The sequence below is a fragment of the Pipistrellus kuhlii genome, unplaced genomic scaffold (genome assembly GCF_014108245.1).
Source record: "Pipistrellus kuhlii isolate mPipKuh1 unplaced genomic scaffold, mPipKuh1.p scaffold_m20_p_2, whole genome shotgun sequence".
Classification (NCBI taxonomy): domain Eukaryota; kingdom Metazoa; phylum Chordata; class Mammalia; order Chiroptera; family Vespertilionidae; genus Pipistrellus; species Pipistrellus kuhlii.
This window is the reverse complement of record NW_023425515.1, coordinates 183,161,430-183,178,698: the sequence shown is the minus strand read 5'-3', so window position 1 is coordinate 183,178,698 and position 17,269 is coordinate 183,161,430. Positions and strand designations below refer to the sequence as shown.

The following is a 17,269-nucleotide window of genomic DNA, read 5'->3' as shown; positions in this document are numbered from 1 at the left end:
CCAGCTGCCCCATGGCCCAGGGGGGTTCCTGTCCACCCCTCCTGTCACCAGCCCCTCCCTCCACTCACCTCCTCCATCAAGGCCTGGTAGCAGCGGCACAGCACTTGGAAATGTCCTTAATTGCTTCACCAGAGTGGGGAGTCACCCTGCAGGCAGATAATTAAAAAGTTCAGAGCTTGATTAATTGGGAGGAAATTGGAGGAATGGGGCTGCCTGCTGGGTGGGAGCTCCCAGCCCCTACGTGGGGATAGCACGAAGGGAGGCAGGCCAGAGCCCAGACTGGGGGACCAGCATAGGATCCAGGGGGCTGGAAGGGCCGGGCGTGGAGCACCCTCACCTGCCTTTGCAGGTTGTGGGGTACAGGGTCTGACTTCCCCAGGTGACTGAGCTCTGCCACTCCCTCACACCCACATGCAACAGACAAAGTGGTCATGAAAGTTCTGGTTCCTCTAGCTTTGGTGCCAAGGGATCTACAGGCCTGCTCTGTGCCAGGCTCTGTGCCAAGCAATGGGCGAGGCAGGCGAGGTGGCTGTCCCCATGGAGCTGACAGTTGGGTGGGTGGGAAGGTGGAACATGGGGAGACAGATGTTAACGAGATGCCAAGAAGAAAGATGAAGGTGGGATGCATTGACAGCTATTCCTGGGGGCACAGGGAGGGGTTCTGGGGGCTCTGACATAGTCTTGGGGGGGGGTGGCTGGGTGGGATTCCAGAGGCCTAGAACAAAATCTCCAGCCCACACACAAGATGAGTGACCTTAAGCACAAGAATGCACCTTCCTGAGCCTCAGCCAGTCAGCAGACACTTCCAGAGACCTCCTGTCCATCACCTCTCGGCCAAACACCAAAGCTGAGACGCCCCGGACATTATGGATTCCCACTGCCAGCCGGGCGCAGAGCCTGGCGCAGGAGGCAGAGAACTCCGATCGTATAATCGTGCAGGGCAGACGCAGAGTGGGGCGGCCCCAAACCCCAGTCCTAGGAGGAGGACCCAACGGTGATTTGGGCTGGAGCTGAGATTTGAAGGCTGAGAAGGAGTTGGCTGGGCTGGCGCTTGGGCAGTGTATCAGGTGGAGGGGACTGCCTGAGCAAAGGCCCAGAAGTGGCCGAGCCCAGCTTGCTGGGAGCTGACGCTGCCTCCTGTGACGGGGTCCCTGGGTCAGCTGGGCGGTGCCGGGAGCTGGAAGGACGCACCCCAGGCTCAGGGGAGCAGTGCAGGGTCTGGAGCAGAGGAGGGCTTGGCAGATGGCCGGTGTGGAGTCTGGCCTGGGGAGGCCCTGGGTTCCCCGCTCAGGCACAGAGGAGGTGTGTTCACACAGCCTTTTGATGTCTGTAGTCCTGCCAGCTGCTGGTGGGGATCCACAGAGCCCAGGTCCCAGCAGGGGCAGGCAGGGGTCCTGGGCATGTGAGGATGGTGGAGGGTTGGGGGCAAGATGACTGGCATCCCCTGGGTGGTCCCAGAAGGAGCTACCACCACAGGGGAATGGCGCTGAGGCGCTCCCTGGATGTAATCTGGCCAGGCAGTTCCCCCCTACCCCCTCTTCAGGGGACGGAAGAGGAACACAGGGCTTTGGAGGCAGGTGTGAGAGAGAACACGGAAACTGTGAGCGCAGGCTCAGCCCCTAACTCCCTGGGTGACCTTGGGCGAGGGGATGGGCTAGGGCAGTGGTCGGCAAACTCATTAGTCCTCGGAGCCAAATATCAACAGTACGATTGAAATTTCTTTTGAGAGCCAAATGTTTTAGACTTAAACTTCTTCTAACACCACTTCTCCAAAAGTGACTCTCCCAAGCTGTGGTATTTTGTGGAAGAGCCACACTCAAGGGGCCAAAGAGCCGCATGTGGCTCTCGAGCCGCAGTTTGCCGACCACTGGGCCAGGGACACTCCTGGCTTAGCACCGGGCAGGCGCACGTTAGCCACAGGGATAGAAGCTCCTTCTAACCCAGGAGCTTGCCGTCTGCTTCCAGCGTGGCCTGGCCCATGGCACAGAGGACTGGGCACCCTGCCCAGCCAGCCTAGAGGACGGACTCCCCTGGCTCAACCGCAGCAGCAAAAACAAGAAGCGTGCAAAATGCAAAAGCCACTTTGCATGAGGGAGACCCCAAGCCCCGCCCCCTCAGCCACAAGAACAACACAGGCTTAGCCCGGCATGTGCACAAGCCCCAGAACATACACAAGTCAGCTTCTCCGTGGCTCCGGAGAACGCAGGGCCCAGGGCCGGGCGCCTGAGCCTGTCCACAGCCAGAGTGCCCGGAGCGGGCTCACAAAGCGAGGGCTGCGAGGGCGGCGGAGTCTGGGCCTCCCTGCTCCGGGCCAGGGCTTTCCTCTGTCCAGTCACATGCCTTTCCCCGACCCAAGCCCAGGGCTTCTTGGAGATCCCAAGGCAGGACACTGTACCCTCTGCCTTCATACCACCTGGCACCGCTGAGCCCAGAACTCAGCCCCTGGCCCCTCTGCCCCCGCGGCCAGCACTCAGGCTGGTTAAAAGAGGGTGTTCTAGCCTCCACTCTGAGAAGCACGGCCTGGGCCTTTGGTCTCAGGGTCCCAGTGCCTGGCACATAATAGGGGCTTAGTACATCTCCCCAACTGGACCCACTGTCCCGAGGGCAGGGGCTATATCTTCGTCCCTGTATCCCCAGGGCTGAGCACATGGCACTGCTGTTGCTTCTTTCATTGCTACTTCTGCAATTTTGCTGCTGTTATGAATCATAATGTAAATATCTGTGTTTTCCTATGGTCTTAGGCGACCCTGCTAGCGATTCTCAACATGTAGGTCACGGCAGGTTGAGAACCGCTGCTGTAGAGCCTAAGACCATCGGAAAACACAGATATTTCCATTACGATTCATAACAGCAGCAACATTACAGTTATGAAGTAGCGACGAAAATAATTTTGTGGTCGGGGGTCACCACAACACGAGGAACTGTATGAAAGGGCCGTGGCATTAGGAAGGTTGAGAACCGCTGACACAGCCGGTGGTGGGCCAAGAGTAGATGAGGACAACAGCATCAAACACGTGTAGCGCTTCACGTGAGCCGGGCAGACACTGTGGCCAGTGCTTTCTCTAGGTTGCCTCGTGTAATCTTTGCAACAAATACAGCGTCGGTGTTATCAGTACCCCCATTGTATGGACAAGGAAACTGAGGCACGGTGCTAGCTAACTTGCCACTGTCTGCAAGAGGCAGGACTTAGCCCTGGCAGCTGGCTCCCCAGTCCATGCCCAGATTCAATGTCTTCAGACCTCCTGCTCAATGCTCAGGAGCAGGAGCTAAACTATGGTGAGCACTCCTCTGCCCAGAGCCACTGGACACCCAGAAGACAGAGATGGCTCTGACTGGTTTGGCTCAGTGGATAGAGCATCAGCCTGTGGACTGAAAGGTCCCAGGTCAAGGGCATGCACCTTGGTTGTGGGCACATCCCCAGTCGGGGGTGTGTAGGAGGCAGCTGATTAATGTTTCTAACTCTCTATCCCTTTCCCTTCCTCTCTATTAAAAATCAATAAAAATACCAAAATAAGATAAAAATTTTAAAAGACAGAGATGCTCTTCCCTGCCCCGAAGCCGGCCTCTCTGGGCCGCGAGCTTTCAGCTTCATTGTAGCATCAGTCGTTCGGGGGGAGTAAACTGGAGTATATGGGAGGACGGTGGGGGGTAGGGGGCAGAGCAGCAAGCCAACCAGGGAGGCTTTGAAGATCACCCAGTGCCAATTAGCGGCCCCACCGTGCCAGGCCCAGATGGAGCCCTGCCTTGGCCGGACTGAGGGCTCACTCGGTCAATTATCACCTATCCCCGGAGCCCGGGGGCAGGCAGGAGGAAATGTGTTCTTTGTAATCCTCCTCCCGGCCGGCCGGCTGCCATCCCCGCCTGCAGTTGCCTGGCCAAGGGCTTGGGGCGGCAGCAGAAGGCCGGTGCTGGCTGGCTGCTCTGGCCCCAAGTTCTGTGTCTGAATGGCTCCCTCAGGCTCCATCCCAAGATGGTCTCCGGCCCTCATATTCAGCCACACGGTGATTTCTGTGTCCGGTTATACCCGGGCACAAGGTCTTTGGAATGGCAAACTCATTAGTCAACAGAGCCATTAGTCTTCAGCTCTGCCATTTGGAAATTGTGTGACCCCCCCCTCAGTTTTCTCATCTGTAAAAAGGGGGTATTAATGGTACTTCAATGGGCAGTCATGTGAATTTAGTGAGAAAACCCGTGTAAATCACTTGCACTAGGCCCAGCGCCTGGGAAGCATGGGATCAGTGGGAATTATTATTGTCCCTGCATGCTGGGTGAGGAGGCATCGCTAGCATTTAGGTAGCGCTTGCTGTGTGTTCTAAACGCTTTGTGTGTCTGAACCTGTGAAACCCACAGTCCCTGCCCTCAGGTTGCTCCCTGTCCAGTGGGGAGACAGACCTACCTTCATTCAGAAAACTGATTAACTGAGCACCTTCTATGTGCCAGACCCTACCCTGGGTGCTGGGCATGTGGAGATTAAAGACCCAGCACCGACCCCAACCAGTGGGCAGAACACAGAGCAGTCACCTAGGACAGTGGTCGGCAAACTCATTAGTCAACAGAGCCAAATATCAACAGGACAACAACTGAAATTTCTTTGGAGAGCCAATTTTTTTAGACTTAAACTTCTTCTAAAGCCCCTTCTTCAAAATAGACTCGCCCAGGCCATGGTATTTTGTGGAAGAGCCACACTCAAGGGGCCAAAGAGCCGCATGAGGCTTGTGAGCCTCAGGTTGCCGACCACAGGCCTATGGGTTAGGTCCAGTGGTGGGAAGGAGCTGGTCTGTGCCAGCTTGGCTTACAAGAGCCAGCTGTGGGCATTTCCTCCCAGCTCAGGTCTCTCAAACGGCCCTGGTGGGAGTGTTTACAGCACAGAAATCCGCAAATACGACAAATCACGGCTCCTCCCCACCCAGGTCAGCCATTTACCAGCACATGACTGCCTACGGAGCATGTGCCAGGCATGCTCAGTGCAGGTCTGAGTTATCTGCTGTGGGGAGTGGAGGGCAGGCCTCTCAGAGGGGCAGAGGTCAGATTCACCAATCCAGGGACAGGGTTGTAGGGGAGGGGGCACTCAGGCAAAGGGACGGGAGTGTGCAGCCATGGCACCGAGGGGACTGCAAACAGATGAGAGATGACAGATGGGGCTGGAGACTTAGGTTGTTTCCAGGATCCGGGGCTTGCAGTTAGGATGCATAGGGCACCCCGTGGGCAGGCCCCTGGGAAGACCCTTGGGGAGAACAAATGAGAAGTGGAGAGGGATCTGAGCGTCCATGCGGCCTGGTGACATTGAGATGATGGTGGTGGCACCAGACCTGGTAATGACTTGACTAAGTATTTCCTCACCCACTTTCTTATCTGATCCTCACAACTTCCTGTGAGGGGTATGTTTGTTCATTCAACAAATATATACTGAGCACTACTATGTTCCCACCACTCTGTCCCACCAGCGAGGGACCCCCTGAGACCAGACAAACTGGTTCCTCTCCAGTCTTCCCAGTGCAGGGGAAATATGGCGCGCACGTTTGTACGCTGTTTCCAATATACAGTGGACCCTTGAAAAAATGAGGGAATTAGAGGCACCAACCCCCGTGTGGTTGAAAATCTGCCTATAACTTTTTTTTTTTTTTCTATTTGCTTTGATGGTAGAATCACTGGCAAATCATTTTTTTTTTAAATATATTTTATTGGGTTTTTTTACAGAGAGGAAGGGAGAGGGATGGAGACCCAGGAACATCGATGAGAGAGAGTCATCGATCAGCTGCCTCCTGCACACCCCCTACTGGGAATGTGCCCGCAACCGAGGCACATGCCCTGACCGGAATCGAACCTGGGACCCCTCAGTCCGCAGTCCCATGCTCTATCCACTGAGCCAAACTCGTTTCGGTGGCTGCCTATAACTTTTGACTCTACAGTCAGCCCAGGCTCAAGGGTCGACTGTAATTACACATTGTGATGAAGGAGACAGAGACAGACATCATAGTGAGAGAATCCCTGTAGTCAGGATAGCCAGGGCAGGCCTCTCCAGAAGGCGACATGTGAGCTGGGCCCCGAAGGATGAGAAGGATCAGGCGTGGGGAGCAGGGACAGCGGTCCAGGCAGAGGCCCTGGGTGAGGACACTCCTGATGACCGGCAGCTGGAGCCCAGTAAACAAGGGGAGGGGCAGGGAGTGGCAGGAAGACAGCGGAGCCAGCCGTGCAGGGCTTACGGGCCCGGGTGTGGTGTGGAGGTTCACTCTGGTGCCTGGCGGGGAGCCGCGGCTGGTTCTAAGGGTGTGGTGGATCGACTCTTTCTCATCAAATCGCGGAGCATCGTGGGCAGGGAGGCCTCTGTGAGACGCTCACTTCGTCTGCCCCATGCAGGTATCCTCAGCTCCCTTTCTGGGAAGACTGAGACGGCAGGTGCACTGAGCCCACACTCCTGTCAGGGGCACCGCTGCCGAGTCTGTGTCTTCCCACTGCTATACAAGACTCAGCTGTTGGTGGGACGGGCGCCTTCCCAGCTGAGAAGCTACGAGCAGCATGGCCCCTAGGGCACTGGGCTCTGTGGATGGCAGCTGCCCCAGGCCTCTCCGTGGGAGAGGAGGTGACCAGTGGGAGCTGAGGCCCCAGCACATCCCGCAGCTGAGATCAGAAAAGAGCCGTGTGTGTCTGCTCCTCTCTGGGCCTCAGTTTCCTCAAATGTCAAGTGAGGTGGTTGAGCTGGATGTTCTTCTCCTGCCTTCATCCACCCATCGCCCGCTGGGTACCCGGCACCGTTTTGGAAGGTTACAGTCCAGCCAGGTACTTACAATTTCACAAGTAAGTAAGTAAAATGGTCAGCTCAGGCCAGGCCCAGAGCGGCCGGGCCCGGAGCAGCCGGGCCCAGAGCAGCCGGGTTGGGTGCGGCCAGACCCGGAGCAGCAGCTGCCAGGCTGGGAGCGGCCAGGCCCGGAGCAGCCGGGTCTTGTGCAGCCAGGCCTGGAGCAGCAGCTGCCAGGCTGGGAGCAGCCAGGCCCGGAGCGGCCGGGCCCGGAGCAGCCGGGTTGGGTGTGGCCAGGCCTGGAGCAACCAGGTCGGGAGCAGCAGTGGCCAGACCCGGAGCAGCTGGTTGTAGAACGGACCAGAACGACAGAGGCCAGGCCCGGAACAGCTCGCTCCTCACCTGCCCTCGCCCCAAGGCTGCCTCTCAGACATGGCTGGAAGCTTTTGCGGGAACTTGAGGGTCTGCTGAATCAAGTGATGAAAGCTTAGATCTGGATATGTTGAGTTGGTGTAGTGCTGGGGTGTTGATCTGTGAGTGCCTTGTGCAGGGCCTGGATGAGGTTGGTTGACCTATTTGGAAATGTCTTTTGTGTGAAGTGTATCATTGGGCATGTGGAGGTATTATTGATATGAGAAAATGCTGAGTAACTGATTTACTATCTGAAAAGGGATTTACTATCGGGGAAAGGGAGGGAGGAAGAAACTGAACATAAACTGTGCACCTATGGATGAGGACAATGGGGAAGGGGAAGGGGGCGGAGGGTGGGGTGGGAACCTGGTGGAGGGGGGAAGAAATGAGGAACCTTTGTAATAAAATGAACAATAAAGATTGATTTTAAATAAATAAATAAATAAATAAATAAAAATAAAATCAATCTCTGAAAACATTTAAAAATAAAATAAAATAAAATAAAATAAAATAAATAAATAAAATGGTCAGCTCAGCCCGGCCAAGGATCTTAGGGAAGACCTCCCTGCAGAGGTGGTACCTGTGAGAGTCTTAAAGATTGTAGGACTTCCCCTTAGGACAAAGGGAGGGCACGCCAGGGAACGCGGGCAGGACCCCCCAAGGCCAGAGGTATGGAGGGACCTGGGGCGACACCCTATGCAGTTGGTTGTGTAGACCATTGGGCACAGGCTTGGGTAGTGGGCACTGAGAGATGGGCATGTGCCAGCTCTGGCCCTGGGGGCCTGAGGTGCTTAGGGGCTATTTTGAATTTTTTTTTAAATAGCCATTTTATTGTGATACTAGTGGCCCAGTGTATGAAATTCATGCACATTAAAAGGGCATTAATTAGAGGAAATATTTTAATATTGCTATTTGCCCTTTGTCTATAATAGAAGTGTCCAGCCGGCCCCACCCCCATTGAGTAACACCAAGACCAGGAAGGCCCCACCCCAGTCAAGCATGGCCTCAGGGGCAGTGTTTTTCAACCTTTTTTGGGCAAAGGCACACTTGTTTCATGAAAAAAATCACGAGGCACACCACCATTAGAAAATGTTAAAAAATTTAACTCTGTGCCTATATTGACTATATATAAAGTAATTCTCTTGAATAGGAATCAAATAAACACAAAGAAAGTATTTTATAATTACTTTATTATGAAATATTAAGTAAACAAAATAGTGAAAAATTATAAAATTCTTGTCTTGTCTGCACCTACGACACACCAGGCAACAGCGGCTGAAAAACGCTGCTCAGGGGTGTGCAGCTTTAGGTCCCCCGGCCCCGGCCCGGCACCATGCAGCCTCAGGTCTCTGCCGATGGGTCCTTAAGGCGTCATGGCCTTTACTGCATGACAACCATTTGCATATCAGCCTTTTATTATGATGATACCTGCTATGCCATACAGTTCCCCTATTTAAATTGTATCAGTCAGTGGCTTTGAGCATATTCAGAATTGTGCAGCCATCACCACAGTCAGTTTTAGAACGTTCTCTTCGCCTCAGGAAGAAACCCTTCGCCCATCAGCATCATTCCCCATGCTCTGCTCGCCCCAGCCCCAGCAACCACTCATCTACGTTCCCTCTCTCCGCCTGTGCCTCTCTCTGCGTGTGCCTCTCTCTGTGTGTGCCTCTCTCTGCATGCATTTTCATAGACGTACAAGCAGATACTCTGTGGCCTTCTGTGACAGCTCCTTTCACTGAGCAGTGTTTTCGAGCTTCACCCGTGTTGCATCATCCATCAGTCCTTCATTCATTTTTGGGGCCAAATAATATTCCATTATAAGCCGGGGCGGGTTTTTAAGTGGCACAGAAAGGCTTACAGTTTGGAACGCTGGTCCTGGAGGGCGGGTGGGCAGGAGGAGGCCAGATGGCCAGGAGAAGCTAAAGAGAGGATGGGAGGGCAGCAAAGAACAGCCAGGACTGGGCACTGCTGGGGAGGGAAGACACGGTAATTGACTGGCTGCAGGGGGGAGCGGGAGGAAGAACAGGACAAAGGGTTTTATGAAGCACAGTGCCAAGAGATACAAAAACCACAGGATGCCCGGTGGGAGGGCCAAGGCGTGGCTGGGCAGCACACCTAATGAGAGAGAGCTCCTGGAGCAGGCAGCCTGGAGTGTCTGAGAGGGGCCAGGACCCGGTGATGGGAGAGGACAGCCGGGAAGGCGGTCCAGATGGAGGGGCTGGCACAGGCGGAGGGGAGAGTGGGCAGCCACTGCAGCCGGGCCCGGGGAATCGCCAGCAGATGGAAGAGGCACACTAACCATGGAGCCAGGAGGGTCTTGGTCTTGAAGCCAAAACCCTTTGGCATCTATCAGAATGGTCCTAGACCCTCACAGGAGCCCTGCGCCCCCATTCTAAAGCAGAGAAAACTGAGGCTCAGAGAGGTCAACTGCTCAACTGGAGCCGGGGCTGCCCCTTTATAGAGCCAGCAGGGAAAGGTTGGTACCTAAGAGGAAGAGTGGAGGAAAGGAAGGAGGGAGGACGGGAGGACGCAGGGACCCCAGAGCCAGCACACCAAAGTGGAGAGAGTCCTGGACAGGTGCCTGGAGCAGAAGCTGCCAGTCCCTGCTCAGCACTCGAACCACTGACGCAATGCAAGTCACATCAAGATGGTGTGGTGGGTGTGGTGTGGTGTGTATGTGTGGTGTTCTGTGGTGTGGTGTGGTGTGGTGTGTGTGTGTGTGTGTGGTGTTCTGTGGTGTGGTGTGTGTGGTGTGTGTGTGGTGTGGTGTGGTGTGGTATGTGTGGTGTGTGTGGTGTGTGTGGTGTGTGTGGTATGGTGTGTGGTGTTCTGTGGTGTGGTGTGGTGTGGTGTGGTGTGGTGTGTGTGGTGTGGTGTGTGTGGTGTGGTGTGGTGTGTGTGTGGTATGGTGTGATGTGTGTGGTGTGGTGTGGTGTAGTGTGATGTGGTGTGTGTGGTGGGGTGTGGTGTGTGTGTGGTGTGTGTGGTGTGGTGTGGTGTGGTGTGGTGTGGTGTGGTGTGGTGTGTGTAGTGGGGTGTGGTGTGTGTGTGGTGTGTGTGATGTGTGTGGTGTGGTGTGGTGTGGTGTGGTGTGTGTGATGTGTGTGGTGTGGTGTGTGTGTGGTGTGGTGTGGTGTGGTATGTGTGGTGTGGTGTGTGTGTGTGGTGTGGTGTGTGTGTGGTCTGGGTGTGATGTGTGGTGTGGTGTGGTGGTGTGTGGGTGTGGTGTGTGTGTGTGTGGTTGTGGGTGTGTGTGGTGTGGTGTGTGTGGGTGTGGTGTGGTGTGTGTGTGTGTGGTACTGGTGTGATGTGTGTGGGTGTGGTGTGGTGGTGTGGTGTGGTGTGGTGTGGTGTGGTGTGGTGTGGTGTGGTTGTGTGTGTGTGGTGTGGTGTGTGTGTGGTGTTGTGTGGTGTGGTGTGGTGTGGTGTGGTGTGGTGTGTGTGTGGTGTGGTGTGGTGTGGTGTGGTGTGTGTGTGTGGTGTGGTGTGGTGTGGTGTGGTGTGATGTGGTGTGTGTGGTGTGATGTGTGTGGTGTGTGTGGTGTGTGTGGTGTGGTGTGGTGTGGTGTGGTGTGGTGTGGTGTGGTGTGTGTGGTGTGGTGTGGTGTGGTGTGGTGTGGTGTGATGTGGTGTGTGTGGTGTGATGTGTGTGGTGTGTGTGGTGTGGTGTGTGTGGTGTGGTGTGGTGTGGTGTGGTGTGATGTGGTGTGTGTGGTGTGATGTGTGTGGTGTGTGTGGTGTGTGTGGTGTGGTGTGGTGTGGTGTGGTGTGGTGTGGTGTGTGTGGTGTGTGTGGTGTGTGTGGTGTGGTATGTGTGGTGGTTAGGAAAGTGGCCCCTGGAGTCAGACCACCTGGGATCGAATCCCGCTCTGCCACTTGGGAAGTTACTTCGCCTCTGCTTTGGTTCCCCATCTGAAAACGGGGGTGATAACATCACCCCGTCATGGGCGGGTGAGGCTCGGATGAGTTATTACGAGTTACGTCCTTACAACAGCCAGCATTTCATCAGGACCCAGTACACGCCGGCCGCCTCCCGCGCATGCTCCAGAGCCGCCTCCCAGCGGTGCCATGGGAGGCCAACACCCCCTCCAGAGGCGCCGGCGCCGTCCTCGCTGGTGTCGCGCTAACCTGGCCGGTGTGTCAGTCTGTCACACTTGGCAGCTCCTTTAAGACTGGGCTGGTCAGTTAGAGGCATGCCCAGGGGGTATTGGTTAGGGTGATTGCAAAGTGCTGGGGGGGGGGGGGGGCGCATTTTCTAGCGGCAAGCCCTGAGATCGCAACTGCAACCCCAACCCCTCCCAACCCTGGCCCAGTGCTGCTCATCGATTGCAATACTCACAGCCACGTGAGGGAGTAGATGCCCTTCCCAATGAGAAAACTATAGCTCAGAGAGGTCAAACTACTTGTCTGAGGTCACCCAGCAGATTGGTATTTGAACCAGCTAGTTTAATAATGCCAGGAATTGTTCTAGGCATTTTTGCCTAAATTAACCAAATGTCCTCCTCACCATGACCCTAGGCGGTAGGTACTATTGTCCCCGTTTTACAGGTGAGGGAACAGCTCAGGTGACTTGCCCAAGGACACACTGCTGGCACGGGTGGAGCTGGGTTTGCAGGCAGCCTGCTTGCTGACCACCGCCCTTCACTGCCTTGCTACATGCAAGGCCTCCAATGCCCAAGCTCTTTCCTCGTCAGCAGGCAGTTTCTAGAAGCATTTAGATGGAGCGTCTGACTGCCAGGTTCTGTGCTGGGCACAGGGGCGGGGCTGCGAACCAGACATTGCTCCAACCCCGGGGGAGCTGAGGGCGGGGCCAGGTGACCCCTGGAGTGATTGGCTAAGCCTTGGACTTGAAAGATACGCTCGGAGTCCGCAGCTGGAAAAACGATTTGGGAAATGTATGTTAGCCTTCCACATGGGAGGGAGGGATGCTCAGGGAGGTGGGCTGCTGGCCAGAGCTCACACAGGACTCCAGCCTGGAATGGGGTCAGGTGAGAGCCCAGGCCGGTGGACAGCTTAGCTGCATTTCATCCCAAGGAGGAACTTGCCCCTTGCACAGCTCTTCCCTGTCCACCTTCTCACTGCACCTTGCATGATCCCCCCCCACGGCACCACAGCAGAGCTGGGATGCTGAACCCCAGTGGGTGGAGGAAGGAACAGGCCAGGAGAGGGGCAGGGCCTGGAGCCAGGGCCAGAGGAAGGGCCCACAGGCCCACACGGGAGGGATGACCTCTTGTAGGCCCGAAGCCTGAGCTGTCGGGTCTGGACCCAAATCCTCAGCATCCCCCAGAGCAGGGAAGAGAGACCAAAGACCCTGTGAGATCCCAGAGGGCTCCGTGCCCACCAAGTGCAAACACTGCCCTCCTCAGGCTGTCCCTGGTACTTCGGAGCTCTTTACGTAGTAAACTGATCAAACACCTATTATAACCACTACTATTCATCCGGCACCTATACCTCATGTCACGTACTTTACACGCTTACACCAAAGGCCCACAATGGCCTGCAGAAATGGGCCTTAGAATCATAATTTTGCAAGTAAGGAAGCTGAGTCTCAGAATGGTTAAGCCACTTGTCTAGGGCCACACCGCTAGTACAAGGCCAAACTGGGACTCACACCCAGGCCTGTCTGCTTCCAAAGCCAGTGGTCTTGCCTCTCTCTGTGCTCTGCACTGTGCCAGGGCTTGCCTACTGGAATGCAACCTCAGTCATCCAGAACCCAGGGCCAGCCACTGGTAAGTGAGACTGGGCCTCAGGCACTGCCATCGGCCTCTTCAGAGTCTTCGGGCTACGTCAGGGTTGGTCCTAGGAGCTGTGGCACAGCCGACCTGGGGTGGGTAAGGAAGGCTTGCCAGGGGCCCAGCTGAACACATAGGCAGCTTTAGAGACAAGAAAGCAGGCACCTGGGACCTCCTGGCACAGCTAGGACTGCCTCGTGGGGGAGTGGAAATCCCCACGGACTTCAGGAGATGGTATTTCTCAGCAATGATACTGCGTGGCCCCTCCCACCGGCCTCCTGGCCCCTCGTGATTCTTCTGGTGCCCCTCCGTGAGACTGCGGGGTCCTCTCCGAGTCCACTAGTTGCTCACTTGCTCCACCATCCTGCTGTGGCCGAAGCCCGCCATGTTCTTCACGTGCCCCCTAGTGGTCCACGCACGTCATAGCAACCAGTTGTACGGTTGTTCCACTCTCTCTGTCTTCTCTCTCAGGTTGCCCATCTGGAACCTTCAAGGCCAACCAGGGGGACGAGGCCTGCACCCACTGTCCCATCAACAGCCGGACCACTTCCGAAGGGGCCACCAACTGTGTGTGCCGCAACGGCTACTACCGAGCGGACCTGGACCCGCTGGACATGCCCTGCACAAGTACGTCGGGGGCCCCTCGAGGGCGGTGCCTGAGTCCAGTCTCCTGCAGAGAGGCCCAGAGCGAAGGCTGGGCGGCTGTCCGGCTACAGCCAGCCTTTCCTGAGTGAGGAGGACCTGGGGGGGGGGGGGGGGGGGAGGAGGTACAGGGTGGAAAACTGGTTGGAAAAGGACTATCGGGGGCAGTCCCTGGGGTGGGTCATGCTGCCAACGTGCAGATGCCATGGAGCTGGCCTCTGGCTCCTTGTCCCCTTCTGTGAAGTCAGTCACAGGGAGGATAAAGTCAGGGTCTGGGTTTACGAAAGGACAGACAATGGCAGGGTTGGCAGAGAAAGAACCGACACAGGTGGTGTCGGTGGCAGAAAAGGCTGCCCGGGGTTCTAACCTGGCAGCGGCTGCCAGAGGCACAGGCCACGGCTCTCCAAGGAAGGGTGAGTCTGAGGGCAGTGTTACAACCCCTGCCTCCCACAGGGACGGTCCTTGGCCGCTAGTTACAGAGCTGGCCCCCGAGGCAGAGACCAGGAGGGTTTATTCTCCTAATAACAGAAGCCCGGGCGTAGGCAGTGTCGGGAGAGTATGGGGGACCCAGGGGGTTCTCTGGAACCCGGCTCCGTGTCTGCTCTGCCATTCCCAGCACGCAGTTTCTGTCCTTCGGGTCCCTTCGTAGTCCAGCTTTGCTGCCGAGGCGCCAGCCATCACACACGGTCCTGGCCGCAGGGAGGAGGGAAGGAATAAAGGGATGTTCTGCAGCTGCCTCCTTTTAAGAAAAACTCCTCCTTTAGCTTTTTCTGATCTGTGAAACTTTTTATCTGCCCTTCAATTCTGAATGATAACTTTGCTGGGCAGAGTAATCTTGGTTGTAGGTTCTCGCTATTCATCACTTTGAGTATTTCTTGCCACTCCCACCAAACCAGTATTATATGAAATGCCAAAAGGTGTTCTTTAAAAAGAGAAAAAAGAAGAAAAAAAAGTAAAGATAAAAATTATGGACAACAAATGCATGTCAACAAGTGAATGTAAAAGTCAAGTGAATTAAAAATCTGAGGAACAGAATAAACTGGTGAATATAATAGAATCAGGGGCATAGAATGGGAGGGGGTTTGATAATTCTCAGGGGGAAAGGGGTGTCTGTGGGGGGATACGGGAAGAGACTGGACAAAAATCATACACCTATGGATGAGGACAGCGGGGGGGGCGGGCCCCAACAGGGGGGCAAGGGAAACGTAAGGGCAGAGGGTGGAGTGGGGACCACGTGGAGGGGAGCTATGGGGCGGGGGGAGAGGAGAAACAATTGTAATAATCTGAACAATAAAGATTTATTTAAAAAAAAAAAAAAGGACAGAAAAAGTCCTAACCAACAGCTTCTGCTACAAACCGTAGCCAGCACCCCATCGGGGAAGGCTGGGGACGTATTGCCGCCTGAATAAAGTTGGGTTCTGTTGTAAGGGGGAAAGGGAAGTAGATATTGGGTGGGCATAATCCCCAACACAAAAAAGACTATCCCTCATAACAAACACCAAGAAGGCTGGCGTCCAGGGAGAAGGGTTTGAGCAGAAGTGCAACGGGATGAGAGTTGTGTTCTAGAAACATCTCTCTGGTGGGAGAAGACGAGAAAGTCCCTGGAGGAAGCCTTCTGGGAGGCGTGGGCTGGAGCGGGGCAGGAACGTACCCCCAGAGCGCCCCCCATTGACCGGCCCCCCTCCCCCTCCACAGCCATCCCCTCTGCACCCCAGGCCGTGATCTCCAGCGTCAACGAGACCTCCCTGATGCTGGAATGGACCCCGCCCCGCGACTCGGGGGGCCGGGAGGATCTCGTCTACAACATCATCTGCAAGAGCTGCGGCTCGGGCCGGGGCGCCTGCACCCGCTGCGGGGACAACGTGCAGTACGCGCCCCGCCAGCTGGGCCTGACGGAGCCCCGCGTCTACATCAGCGACCTGCTGGCCCACACCCAGTACACCTTCGAGATCCAGGCCGTGAACGGCGTCACCGACCAGAGCCCCTTCTCGCCGCAGTTCGCCTCCGTGAACATCACCACCAACCAAGCAGGTACGCGCTCCCGAGGCAGACTCCCAGGGGGCAGGGCCGAGCTCCACACTGCGCCCACTGGGTGTCCTGCCAGCCTCCGTCCAAGACGCCCTCGCACCTGCGGTTTCCTCCCTCTGAAGGCTGAGTGTGTGAGCCTGCCACCTGGGAGGGCGTGACCCTTGTGGTGGTGCTTCTAGTCGTTGCTGTCACTTGTTGAACGTGTGTGAGTGAACGTGAAAGTGAAGCTGCTGTAACAAAAGGGCCCGGGGCCGGGTGGCTGTGGGGACAGCCATGCATTTCTTTCTCACGCAGGAGTCCAGGAGTGAGCAGTCAGGTTCACAGGGCCGGCTCTGATCCCTGGAGATCCAGGGACAGGGACCCCTCCCGTCTTGTTGTCTCACCCCGCTGCTGCTCTGTGGGCAACGCTGAGTCAGCATGTCTGTGCTCCCGCCTGCAGGAAGGGCGGGAGGGGGGAGACCCGGGCAGCGACAGTGTTTTAAGCAAGGAGTGCAGAGGTGCATCACTTCTGTGCACTGTCCACGGGCAGGAACTTGGTCGTGTGGGGTCACCGAGCCACAGAGGAGGCATAATCTCTGCAGCCTGACTCCGTCACAGCGGAGAGTGGACCTCTAGCAGATCCCATGGGTGCTTTCCTTGAACCTGCAGCCCATTTCAATCTAACTCCACCCAAACTCTTCTCCCCACGCCCACCTTTAATAATCCTCTCTGTGGCCCCATGTCACCCTCCATCTTCCACCCTGCACAGCAGAATACGTTGCCAAACAATGCACTCTCACCCCAGCCCCTTGTCCGGTCCCTTCTCTCCACCAAGACCACTGTCCTCAGGGTCCCCAGAGACCTCCGGGTGGCCAGGTCCAGGAGACACTTGCAGCCTCATCCCCCCAACCAAGGGCCACGTGAGACTTTCAAGGACCGTACGGTGCCTGTGGGTTGAGAACTCTGTGGTTGGCACTGTGACTGTGCCCCTCGGTTATTCACTCAACAATCCTTGCCAAGCCCCTGCTGTGGGTGTGATCTGGGTCCTGTCTCAGGGGGAACCAGGGGTGGCCAGGCTTCAGGAAAGCAAATGAATGGGCTCTCCGGCTTCTTGTTCAGGGGATCCAGAGGTGGAGGTGGCGAGGCTTGTCCTAGGACAGTGGTCGGCGAACCGTGGCTCACGAATCACATGTGGCTCTTTGGCCCCTTGAGTGTGGCTCTTCCACAAAATACCCCGGCCTGGGCGAGTCTGTGTTGAAGAAGTGGCCTGAGAAGAAGTTTAAATTGAAAAAATGTGGCTCTCAAAAGAAATTTCCATCGTTGTCCTGTTGCTATTTGACTCTGTTGACTAGTGAGTTTGCCGACCATGGCCCTAGGAGGCAGGATTTGACCTGTAGGTTAAAGGCCCATTGAAATTGGAAGGGAGCCATCAAGAAAAATGGAATTCAGGGGGTGAGGAGGGCACGCCTAGGACATGGAAGGAGAGAGGGCAACCAGCTCCACCTGGTTGGGGGGTGCTTTCCAAGCTTGACCTCAATGCGTCCCCCTGGTCTTTTTGAGTAGGAGGTATCCGTGTCCCCATTTTACAGATGACGCTCAGAAAAGTAGAGTCACAAAGCAGGAAGATACAAGATAGGAATTAACTGCGTCTAACAGACTCCAGTGCTTGGGCTTAATTCAGGGTACGTCCAAGGAGCCTTGAGTGTGACTGTGGGTCTGATTGTGCGTGTGAGGGAGTGTA

At 55.8% G+C, this 17,269-nt stretch overlaps 1 protein-coding gene across 5 annotated transcripts in view; it reads left to right on the top strand.

Moving 5' to 3' along the window:
* EPHB2 (EPH receptor B2) overlaps positions 1-17,269 on the top strand; it is a 183,131-nt gene that overhangs the window by 132,674 nt on the left and 33,188 nt on the right. For all 5 annotated transcript variants that reach the window (XM_036443955.2, XM_036443956.2, XM_036443950.2 and 2 more), the window contains exons 4-5: positions 13,351-13,506; positions 15,217-15,552. In XM_036443955.2, coding sequence (XP_036299848.1) covers positions 13,351-13,506; positions 15,217-15,552 — 492 coding nt within the window. The remainder of the gene's footprint in view (positions 1-13,350; positions 13,507-15,216; positions 15,553-17,269) is intronic.